Below are 12,832 nucleotides of genomic sequence, written 5' to 3'. Positions count from 1 at the left end.
TGTATATCCCATAATCAACTAAAATAAAAATTGTAAGAAAAACTGTCCACTCACCAACAACATATAAGCAACCATGAAGCTCACTAACTCCATTGCCTGCTCTTCGTTGACCCATTTCTTTAACTTCTATCCACTTATCCAGATGTGGATCATACCTCTCCACACTAGATAAAGAAGCCACTCCATCATTGCCACCTACTGCGTAGACATGGTTCTAAATAAAGAACAAATAAAACAATGATGTTAAAGACTGAATTGACTTACATGTTGTCCTATTGGTGGGCTAGAATATACAAGAAAGCAGTATTACATGAAACGATATGGTGTGTAATTAATACCTATACATTGGTGATATAAACAAATAAATATCATATCTTTCTTTGGTTATGGATATGATGCAGTGCAATTCAATGGACAAGCTGCCATATAACTTACCATTAGAGCCACAGAGCCAACTCCTCCACGGGGAGTATTCATTGGTGCCACTGGACTCCACTGATCAGATTCTATGTCATATCTTTCCACATCATTGAAGCAAGTGTTGTCATCTAACCCTCCAATTGCATAAATTGGGCCTCCTAAAGAGGCTAAGGCAATTCCTCGCCTACAAAGACAATAAATACACTTTAGCATCTGGGTGTGTTTCCAGAAAAGAAGGAGCAAAAAAAAGTCTGTACTAATGAAAATCATTAATGATGTTAACCTTCAAATAGTGTGGTTTTTTCCCATAATTTTTATATTTATCAAAGCTTCTCAGTAAATGGTTACAGGGTTGCCTGCAGTTTTATACAACTCCAGAGTTGTACAGTACATTACCTGTATATTCTCTGGATGGTTAGTTTAAACTCGGATGAAATAAAGTGAAGCCCAATTAAATACTATAAATGGAGTTCAAAACATTCAACTGCTAAAACACACAGTTGCATAACTGAGAAGTTAATGAACTGACAGCAGTGAGTTTGCTGTCGAGGGACGGCAAGATGCCAATCTCATTAATTCTGAATTCATGTTATACGGAACACATTTTGTTACAGGGTTTCATTTGTACCACATCAAAGAACATTAATTTTTCTATACAAGCTTTATACGACATTGCTTTACTTCTAAAGGACATTTATTTCATTTCTTGGAAAGGAACAGATGTATACCACATTAAGAGCAAATTCACTGTAAAGAGGTGAGATAAACTTAAAAATAAATAAAATAGATAAATTTTTAAAAAACAGAATGTAGATCCAGGACATTTCTTTTTTAAAAAAACTATGAGATACCATTTCACACCCACTAGAATGGCTATTGAAAAAAAAAACAGAAAAGAACAAGTGTTGGAGAGGATGTGGAAAAGAAAGAACCCACATTCGTTGTTTGTGGGAAAGTAAAGCAGTTTGGCAGTTCCTTAGAAAAATAAGTATAGAATTACCATATGACCTGGCAATTGCCTCTATTAGACATATACCCCAAAGAATTGAAAGCAGGGACTTGACAGATATTTGTATAGCGATGTTCAAATAGTAGCATTATTCACAATAGCCAAAAGATGGAAGCAACCCAAGTATTCTTCAACAGATAAACGGATAAACAAACTGTAGTATAACACACAACTGGAATATTACTCAGCCATGAAAAGGAATGAAGTTCTGACACATGTGACAACTGGGTGAACCTTGAAGATATCATGTTGAGTGAAATAAGTCAAATACATACGAACAAATATTGTATAATCTCACTGATTTGAAAGAATTAGAAGAAACAAATTCAGAGAGTAAGGTGCTAGAATACAAGTCATTAGGGCATGGGGTAGATGTAGGGAATGGGAAGTTAAAGCTTCATTGGTAAAGAATTTCTGTTTGTGGTAATGGAAAGGTTTGGTAATGGATGGTGGTGATGGTAACACAGCATTGTGGATGTAATGAGCACTACTGAATCATATACTTGAATGTAATTACAAGGGGAAATTTGGGATCGTATGTATGTTACTAGAATAAAATAAAAATATCCCCATAGGCCTGTACAACACAAACCCTAATGTATGCAATGTACTACAGCTAATGGTGCACTTAAAATATTCTTTCATCAACTGCTAACAAAGGTAACACACTAACAAAAAGTGTTAATAAAGGGGAAGAGGGATATATGGTATGGCAGTTTGAGATTACTTATGAGTCCCCAAAACAGAAAGATTATGTTTGTAAACTAATCTATTCATCTGGGTGTGATCCCTTTTGATTTCATTAGATTCAGCTGAGATGTCTTTGATTACATTACCTTTAAGATTAGGACTTTGATTTGATGATGTCAGTAAAGCATGACTCAGGTTGAACTCCCACCCCCTTGGTGAGCCAATATAAACAGACACTCAATGGGACACACAGTAAGAGCGCGAGCTCTGTCATTTTTGATCCTGGGGCCCTAGGGAGCCATTTGTTTGATAGTTTACAGATGACTTTGGGAAAAGAGCCTAAACTGATATAGGTCCTGCCAGACAAGCCCTAAACAGGAGTGAGAGGACTGGAAACCTGGAAGGAAAGGAGACCAGGCAGAGATCAGCGACCATTTCGCTTTTAACATGTGGCAACTGACTTTGGTGAGAAAGAAACCTTGAGCTGGACTCTTTAAGGACTTAAAACTGTAAGCTTTTACCCCAAATAAATGCCCTTTACAAAAGCAAACAGATTTCTGGTACTCTGCATCAGCAGCACTTTGGCTGCTTATACATATGGAAACTGTATTTTCTGTGTGATTTTTTCCTGTAAACCAAAACTTATCCAGTTAAGAAATTTATGAAAAAGGCAAAGGTGTAAAGATTAAAAATGTACTTTGGGACTTTCCCCCCTTTTAATCCCTGTGTTAGAATTTAAACTATTTATTTGTAGTCAACATGTAGCATAGATCAAGCCCATTAAAGTATTAAAATGTCATTTGTCGACAAATTGGAAGTAACAGCATATTTTAAGACTGGATTGTTTTGTTTTCCTAGGCTTCTTTCTCCTCACAAGGTAGATAAAAGCTAAAAATTTCTTCTCAGCAGTACTCTCTTCATATTTCCATCTAAATCTTTCAGAAGGAAATTCCGTGAAAAACACTTTATGTTAAATTAGTTAAGAATAGAAAAATAGATGGCAATGTGTCCAAATGTACAGTTCAGTTATTGCTCATCTGATAACAAGTCTTTTTTTATCTTTTACAGAATGTTGCTACAGCTTGCAAAACATAAAAGTAACAATGTCTAAGAAGGGGGCCTTTGTTAACTTTTTATTTTTTAAATAAACGACAGTTGAAATATTTTGGATTTTTATTTTCTATACAAAACTACTTCAAGTAGAATTTTCAATATTTACTCATATCCCCTTTTTTTTCTCTTTCATCCATTAAATTTTCACTCTGAAAAAAAGCAGAATTATTCTAGTATCTAGATTTAGGTGAATTATTAATTCTGATGTTGACATCCTCATCCCATTTACTAAATCTTAAAGCTGTAAAAGGAAAGAATAGGTAATCTAATTTAATCCCCCATCCAGGTGCACATTATGTGATCTGATTATATTTCTTTTACATATACATATATATAAAATTCCAATCATAGGGTAAAATTACAGTATGCCTCATTGCTATTATATTGAACTATAAATAGTAGATGTATATAGTCAACCTCATTACTAAAGCAACACACATCTCTTAAAATAGGCATTTCTTTATGTCCTCTACAAAACTCATTTTTTATGACATGGTTTTTCAGATCTTACTACCTGTTAATCCTTCTTTAGATGCATTTTAGGTTTTCATTGTCACAATCACAATGATCAATTTTTGTGCATCCCTCATAAAGCACACTTATTTTCAAATTATAAACATATATCACTATACTAACAGATCATATAAAAATGTTCACCCAAAATAAATCAGATTTTTAAAAAAGTATAAAAAAAGTCTAATATTTTATTCCCACACCCTAACCATCTTGCATTTCCCACTTCAAGATCACAGCTATAAATACGGAAGGACTAGCACAGAGAACAGTACAACTATAATCTCCCTTGATCTAAAGGCTTCACTTGTTTTACTAAAGCCAACTATATTACTTTCTTTCTAACTCTTTTTTTCCTCAAGAGCTGTGTTTCCTATTGGTTCAGTTACTCTCTTCCATATGAAACATAATCAAGCCAGATTTTCCACCATGTTGTACTGGTGTTAATTGATTTTTTAAAAATATCTACAAAAGGTTTTAATATATAATTCTTCTAATTTCAATTTTTTAGGTTTGCCTATAGATCTGGAATGTGTTTAATCTACTGTTTATTCTTTTGAATCCATATTTGCTATTCTGCACATCTTGAGATATCTGAAAATTTGATATTCAAGTCATTAATAAGAATCTTAAACAGGCTACAGCACAAGTCATGCTACTAAAAATTATCTTCCCTTTTAGACCAATCCATTAATCTACATTTATTTCAATTTATTGTAGATGAAAATTTGAAATATTAATGTTTATCATAAGAACACTGAAGGAAAGAGAAATTGAGAGTTTTCTTAACATGACAAAATATGTTGCACATGCATTAGTCCTAATGTCGGTAATTTATTTAATAGAGTAACACTAAAGACATTTTCTCTAAGAGCAGAAACAGGGCAAGAATTCTATACCTTTGCTACCCTGTATTAGATTTTAACCAATACAATTAGACAAAAAAAATCAATTAGAAGCCTGAAAATGTGTGGGAAAACTGGCAAAAGTTGAATAAGGTCTCTAGATTAATTAATAGCATTGTATCAGTACTAAGTTCCTGTTTTTATTTACAATATGGTTACATAAGACATTAACATTATGGGAAGCGAGGTGAAGGGCATAGCAGGGTTTCTCTGCCTTGGCACTAATGACGTTTTGGGTCAGCAAATTCTTTGCTGTGAGAAGGTTGTCCTGGGAATTGTAGGACCTTTAGTAGCATAACTGGCCTCTCATCACTAGATGCCAGAAGCCACTCCCCCAGCCACCCCCACCAACTTCCAGTTGTGACAACCAAAAATGTCTTCAGGTATTGCCAAATGTCCCACAAAGGGGGCAAACTGGTTTTTTTTTTAGGTACTGGGACTGGGTATTGAACCCAGGACTTCATATCTGGGAAGCTGGTACTCAACCACTGAGCCACATGAGCTCCCTTGAGTTGGCTTTTTCATTTGTTTGCTTGTTGTTTTGTTTTTGTTTTTCCTAGGAGGCACCAGGAACTGAACCTTGGACCTCCCGTGTGGGAGGCGGGTGCTCAACTGCTTGAGCCACATCCACTCCCAAGGTACAAAATCATTTTTGGTTGAGAACCACAGGTACCCAGCAATTCTCTTACTTTGCAATTATTCTGAAACTAAAATCTTATCAAAATAAAAAAATATCTAATGCTCAGATATAAATGAAAAATATGATTACCATTATGGTACACTAAAACATAATCCCATTTCTAATTCTTAAAAAAATATAAAAAGTTATAACAAAGCATTCATCTTGGATGCTTTAACAAAATGTGCTAAAGTTTCTAAAAATGTAATAAGTCAAAAAAGGAGGCCTGTCAATTTTAAAAAGTTTCTTTTATTTTCCACCATCAAATAAAAAGGAATTTCCATGCTGATTTACCTCTTTGTGTTCATTGATGCCTTCATCATCCACTTATTAGTGAAAGGATCAAACACCTCCATGCTACCTAAATGTTCATTTCCATCATGTCCACCCACTGCATACACTTTACCTGTTCAAATACAGAAGTACTTCCATTTGATTCACATTAATAAATTCATATTATGATCATTTACATATATATTTAATAAATATGGTATTAAGAAAAATTACTTTTCAATAACTGTTTTGTTCCCCATTGTGATCAGTGTTACTTCAGCAGTCAAATGAAAAATAAATGTAAAGGAGTGGATGTCGCTCAGTGGTTGAGCGCCTCCCTCCCATGCATGAGGTCCCGGGTTCAATCCCTGATTCCTCCTAAAAGATAAATTAATAAATACATACATCATACAAAAATGTAAGCATCCACTTAATAAAATGCCTGGCACATGCTGTTCTACATGAAGCTATTTAAAGGCTCAAACATTATCCCTTAGATTTCCCCACTTTTTATTACTTATTATATGAAACCACTAATCATGCTTTAAAGAATGTCTAACAAAATTTTAAAAATTATCTTAATATAGTACATAAAAAATATAAAACAACATAGTTTCAAACTTTTTCAAACTAAAACAACAATATACAAAACATGCAGAAAGACTGGAAATATTATATACCCAAATATTAACTGTGGCTATTTAGGGGTATTTGAGCTACAGATGATTTTTAAGTATCTATTAAAATGCTTTAAATTTTCTAAAATGAGCACTTATACTTCTATAAATACCAGAGTAGTTTAACTCTTTACCTCCTTTTTTCCTTATACCCATATCTCCACAATATTCAACTATAAACAATAGATTATGCATTGAGCATCTGTGGACACAAAGCACAACAAATTTTCATACAAGGAAATAATCACTATCCAAATATTTTACTGATATATTGAAAAATACTTTATAATTTACCAACTTTCTTGTATAAAAAAAGAAAATCTCAAATTCAAGTACTAAAAAGAAGATATGGTTACATGGTATGATTTAAAACAATAGTGTACTAACCTTCCACAGAGATTACACCTACATGTCGACGTCGGCTATTCATTTCTGGTCCAAAAAACCAACTATTTTTCTTGATTGAATAGCACTCAATGCTACGAAAGGGGTCGCCAGATCCACCTCGACCACCTACACAAAACAGCACACCTGAAGGTAAAGCCACAAAAAATAGAGATTAAAATCACAGATGGGGAAACGGACTTTGGCCCAGTGGTTAGGGCGTCTGTATACCACATGGGAGGTCCGCGGTTCAAGCCCCGGGCCTCCTTGACCCGTGTGGAGCTGGCCATGCGCAGTGCTGATGCGCGCAAGGAGTGCCGTGCCACGCAAGGGTGTCCCCCGCGTGGGGGAGCCCCACACGCAAGGAGTGCGCCCGTGAGGAAAGCCGCCCAGCCTGAAAAGGAAGAGCAGCCTGCCCAGGAATGGCACCGCCCACACTTCCCGTGCCGCTGACGACAACAGAAGTGGACAAAGAAACAAGAAACAAGACGCAGCAAAAAGACACAGAAAACAGACAACCGGGGGAGGGGGGAATTAAATAAATAAATCTTTAAAAAAAAAAAAAATCACAGATGACTCTGTTTTTAAACTAATATGGAAAAATATTTAGGTCAAAAATTGATTTAAAACAAAGAAAAAAGATTAGTTACTTAGATAGTATTCAGTGTGGTTATGTTAATAGAATTCTAATTTTTTACCCACTCCCAATTAAATTTATCAAAGAATAGGGTATCTCTGCTTGCTAACATCCCATTACAATATAGTTTATGCCCTCATGCACTCTGTAAAATAGTTCTTGCTAAGGTCATAAAATCCAATGAACACCTAAATTAATTTCTTATTTAACACAAATGTAACATTTAATATGTTGATCATCCTGTTTTTTGGGGAAACTCTTTACTCTATTCATTTCCTTAATATCAAAGTGTCCTTTGTCTCCAATAATTTCCCTTCTTTTTCCTAATGTTTACCATGTTCCATCCTTTGCCCTTTGTTCCATCCTTTCACATACTTCATGCTCACAAAGGAAAAGCTAGTTCCTGATTCAGTAGTTGGGATAGGGCCTGAGAATCTACATTTTTAACAAGTTCTCAAGCAAATGCTGATGCAGGCCAGGGGTCATACTTTGAGAACCACTGCCCTATAGGATAAAGCCTCAGCACAGCAAAAAGGTTTTCTAGGATCTACCCCAATCTTCTCTCTTTCTCTGCGTCAAGCTTCACGCTTCTGCAGCCTGCAAATAGTGCTCATCACTTGTTCCAACAGCACCTTTTTGTAACTATTATTTCACTTAACTCTGTATTGATTCTGAATCTAACCGAGGTTAAGACTGAGTTAACATCTATGCCCTAACAAGGATTAGCCTAGTGCCTGGCATGTATGAGGCATTCAATAAAAGTAAAATTAACTGAACATCCCTTTCCCTAACCATCACCCAGAAGAATACCTATTCATTACCCAAAATTAAGCATGAAGTTCACCTTATTTACAAAACCTTTTCTGACACTTCAAGGTGAAAATAACCACTTGTTTTCTTTGTGCCTCCCACCATACCTTGGGATTATATCAAAACACCTGTAATTATTTGTTTATTCACATGTCTATTTTCCTAGACAGACTACAAGTCCTCCCAAATTAGGTCTGGCTATATTTTATTCATGTTTGCATTTCTAGTGACTACCCCACAGCCAGGTACATGGTAGGAACTTAGTAATATGTTAGCTGAATGACTGCTTAAATGAATAACCAGAACTGCTTATACTGTCGTTCCTTGACTAAAACCTACTTCATAAAGTTCTTGCAATCATGTAAGAGATCATGTATATGAGTATCTAGTATATGTCTGACATATAAGCAGGGCTAAAAATTGTTTGAATTCAATTCTGAATTTGAAGATGAATTTCATCAAATTCCTTTACTTCTTGAAATAGTATTCACAACTAAGAAACATCTACATTTCAAAAAATAATTATTTACATCACCCTATTAAAAAGGAGAATTAAATAATAGTCCTTTTTTTATTAAACTAATTATTTAGAAGAACTACTACTTCAAAGAAAGGTCCATGACTTTCAAACTTTCTTTACCTATACCACCTAGACAAAATCTCATTCTAATCATAACCAAGTACTGCTTCTTGTTGCTGTTGTTTTTAGGCTATTCTATAGACTCTTTATTTGATAACTCTGTATTAGGTAGTAGCAAATATAGAGGAGGTCTTTATTCAAAATACCTCTTCCTGAATTCTTGAACCTCACTTACTTTCTCTCATTCCCCAAGCATTCTCTGGTTATCTTCAATTCCTTTTGATTCCTATACATACCCTAATAATTTTCTTTCTGACTTTAGGCCAAGTAAATAAATAAGCAGGATTTATAGAAGATGGGATATCTTTTGCATATCAAATTGCTAATCCTAAAACAGGGCAACATGACACTGTATTTTAGAATCAGTGTGATTTACTTTTTATAAATATAAAAAATATAAGTAAACATGTACTATCTTCTTGGGAAAACATAAAATTTGAAAATTGTGGGATGTAGATGTGAAACTACATGCCTCCTAAAATATAGGAGCTTTAGATTCAGAGCCTAGTATCATCTGCTATACAAATATTGGATATACTGAGAGTCTTTCTTTTGATTTCAAACAATGCAAAAACAAATTTAAGTAAGTAATATGTGTCAAGCTTCATGCTTGGCACTAGAGACACAAACCTAAATAAGCTATTTATCTGGCTTTTAAGGGCTCAGAATATGTTAAATATATAAATTACAATATAATATAATGGTCAAAACATGGGAAAAGAAGTGCAAAATGCTCAAAGTGCATAAATAATAGAGGAGCTAATTCTATCTAGAGGAATCAGGGAAAATATCAAAGGAGAAATATTTTAGTAGGCTCTTCAGAGTGTATAGGACTTGTTATTGCTTTTTAAAAATTGGTTTAGGGAAACGGACTTGGCCCAGTGGTTAGGGCGTCCGTCTACCACATGGGAGGTCCGTGGTTCAAACCCCAGGCCTCCTTGACCGTGTGGAGCTGGCCCATGCGTAGTGCTGATGCACGCAAGGAGTGCTATGCCACGCAGGGGTGTCCCCCGCGTAGGGGAGCCCCACGCGCAAGGAGTGAGCCCGGTAAGGAGAGCCGCCCAGCGCGAAAGAAAGTGCAGCCTGCCCAGGAATGGCGCCGCCCACACTTCCCGTGCCGCTAACGACAACAGAAGCGGACAAAGAAACAAGACGCAGCAAATAAACACAGAGAACAGACAACCGGGGGAGGGGGGTAATTAAAAATAAATAAATCTTTAAAAAAAAAAAATTGGTTTATTGCTAAAACTAAATCATGTATAGTAATAATTAATTATAAATATATATGACCTTACTTATTAATTATTACTTCAAGGCAATCAGATACCAATCATCTTACTATTAATTTTGGGCATATATAACCAAGAAGATAAAATGAGTAATTTAATTACCAGCAGTATGCTTCCTTGGAGTAGTCCGAATGGAGTATTCAAAATCAGGTACTGCTCTGCTACTCAAATGAAGGTGGTAATTTCTTGCTTCATCCAATAAATCTCTACATTTTAGATTTTGCTTGACAATCTGTTCTTTTGCTACAACACCCATAAGAAAATCAACTGGCAACAACGGCAGACGAACCTAAGAACATGAACAGTAGTGGATATAAATTTAAGTTATAATTGGATAGCTCATTCTCCACTTTCATTGCAGTTATGTTTGTTTTAAAACTCATTTACTTCATAAAGCCTTTCTAACATATGAATGAAATCCAATATGCCTAGTTCTGAAGCAATTTCCAGTATTAGTCTGCACTAATTAAGTGAGACTATATATATATATTCTCCCCTTTTAAATTCAGAATTAAGTAGTTGAGGCTGGATAAAATAATAAATTCATTCAAGTTACTCACTTTCAAAAATGGTACTGACATAATCAGAAGTCCCCTTAATTGCTAAAGGCATAATAAAAACAAAATTGCTATGCTTTGTTTTTTTGCCTTTTTAGTCTAAGAGTGAATATATGGAAATACGATTTATTTATTAAACACACAAACATTCATATCTGAAATAAATTGTTATATTCTTCAAATCAATTACCTTGGAAGCCTATACCCTAACTCAGCAATGCACATCCCCTTTTTCAGTAGAGATACTCATCATTCTTCTCTTAAAGAACCACTGATTTTCAAGATTAGAGCAATGGTCAAACCAGGTAATACTCTCAGTTGAAACTACACATACATACATACACACAAATAAGACAGAGCTGCAAGACTTTTTTTGGTTTTGTTGACAAACTATTTCAAAGTAATTCTGACAGAAGGCCTAAATGTGTTCTGAAGGTCAATACTCACTGAATGAATAAATATTGCTACATGCACCTATAAAAAATGTCAGTCTCATTACAATCATGTTTTGAATAGGTTTATGTCATCTGCCTAGAAATATCTAAAATAAGAACACTGGTAATTATAAGCAATTTTGTTCTCCTTAATATTTGTTAAAATTTTTGATAACATTACAGAGAACTTTTATATTCTAAAATATTTTATATAATCATTATTACCAAGTGCTTCTGTTAAGTACAAAGTTTTAAAAAGCACTTAATGTTGAAAAAAACACAAATTAGAGAATGATCATCTTTATATAGCATCATTTTACTTCTCAGGATAAATGATCAGAGAAAGGAGAGAATGAAAGAGGAAAAGAGGAGGGAAGAGATGATGGAAAGGTAAAGACAAGCCCCAAAGGGCCTATTTATTACCTCCCTATTTAGGTAACCCCTGTTGATGTAAAAAATAATAATAATAAATAATAATGAAACACATTTCCGAGGTTAGAAAAGTAAAATTGTAAAGGGGAAGAAATTGGAAAGCACAAGTCTCATTTCCCCATTTTTTGTCTTTCTCCTCAGAAGCAACTACTTCTACGTCATGTAATTTTTCCAGAATAAATTTATATATATTAGGAATAAATGTACTTAGATGAACAAAATTCAGTAAAATTTAGAAAGTTCACTATAAAACACTAAATAAAATTGTACTAATTTAGAATTTTTCCTCAGAATCATTTTCAATTATCATAAAATACTCATTACTATATAAAAGTTTCATTTTTCTAAGAGACAGAAAAAATCAAAATGGTGATTTAGTTACCACAAGGTATGTTGAGCTATCTCAAAAGGATATATATGTATTTTTTTTAGAATGGACTAAATAAAATTTATTAAGTTTCAGGGAAGCGGATTTGGCCCAACAGCCAGGACATTTGCCTACCACATGGGAGGTCCAAGGTTCAAACCCCGGGCCTCCTTGACCCGTGTGGAGCTGGCACATGTGCAGTGCTGATGCGCGCAAGGAGTGCATGCCAGGCAGGGGTGTCCCTCGCATAGGGGAGCCCCACGCACAAGGAGTGCGCCCTGTAAGGAGAGCCGCCCAGCACGACAAAAAGTGCAGCCTGCCCAGGAATGGTGCTGCACACACGGGGAGCAGACACAGCAAGATGACCCAACAAAAAAGAGACACAGATTTCTGGTGCCACTGACAAGAATACAAGTGGACACAGAAGAACACACAGCAAATGGACACAGAGCGCAGACAACTGGGGGAGAGGGTGGGGATGGGGAGAAAAATTTTTAAAAAGTTTTTATTAACTTTCAAACATTCCTCACAAATTGCATCTACACAGACATAAAACAACTAAATTGGGAACACCAACATTGGTGGAAAACCTGTAATTCTTTTTTTGAAGAAATGTAATAAAGAAAAAAAGAACAAAAACATTCAGACACAAGTATACAAAAACAGAAACAACTAGCAATGGAGAAAGTAAATGCTAATAAACCAACATATACTCAATCTCACCAAAAAGGAATTATTGTCAAGTAATAGTTTCAACATACCCTTTTCCACCAATTAAAAAATTATTATTTTTCATGTGAACACCAAAGATGAAAATACATGTCTCATGTACTGATGTTGTAGCATAATATCTACCTCCATTGGAATGGAACTTTCCCATCAATATAGAAACATGCTGAAATATATCTTGCCTTGAAAATAAATAAGAAATGTCCTCACTTTACCGCATGTACCTCTACTCCAATTTTCCCTACTCCTCTTAAGGGCAAAGCCCCTTGGATAG

At 34.9% G+C, this 12,832-nt stretch overlaps 1 protein-coding gene across 3 annotated transcripts in view; it reads right to left on the bottom strand.

The window, feature by feature from the left end:
• KLHL8 (kelch like family member 8) overlaps positions 1 to 12,832 on the bottom strand; it is an 84,283-nt gene that overhangs the window by 21,949 nt on the left and 49,502 nt on the right. For all 3 annotated transcript variants that reach the window (XM_058295820.2, XM_058295829.2, XM_071215622.1), the window contains 5 exons: positions 10,142 to 10,328; positions 6,667 to 6,810; positions 5,624 to 5,735; positions 436 to 604; positions 55 to 214 (listed from right to left, as the gene is read on the bottom strand). In XM_058295820.2, the coding sequence (XP_058151803.1) occupies positions 55 to 214; positions 436 to 604; positions 5,624 to 5,735; positions 6,667 to 6,810; positions 10,142 to 10,328 (772 nt within the window). The remainder of the gene's footprint in view (positions 1 to 54; positions 215 to 435; positions 605 to 5,623; positions 5,736 to 6,666; positions 6,811 to 10,141; positions 10,329 to 12,832) is intronic.

The sequence above is a fragment of the Dasypus novemcinctus genome, chromosome 1 (assembly GCF_030445035.2).
Source record: "Dasypus novemcinctus isolate mDasNov1 chromosome 1, mDasNov1.1.hap2, whole genome shotgun sequence".
Lineage (NCBI taxonomy): Eukaryota > Metazoa > Chordata > Mammalia > Cingulata > Dasypodidae > Dasypus > Dasypus novemcinctus.
This window is presented reverse-complemented; position numbering and strand designations above follow the sequence as displayed.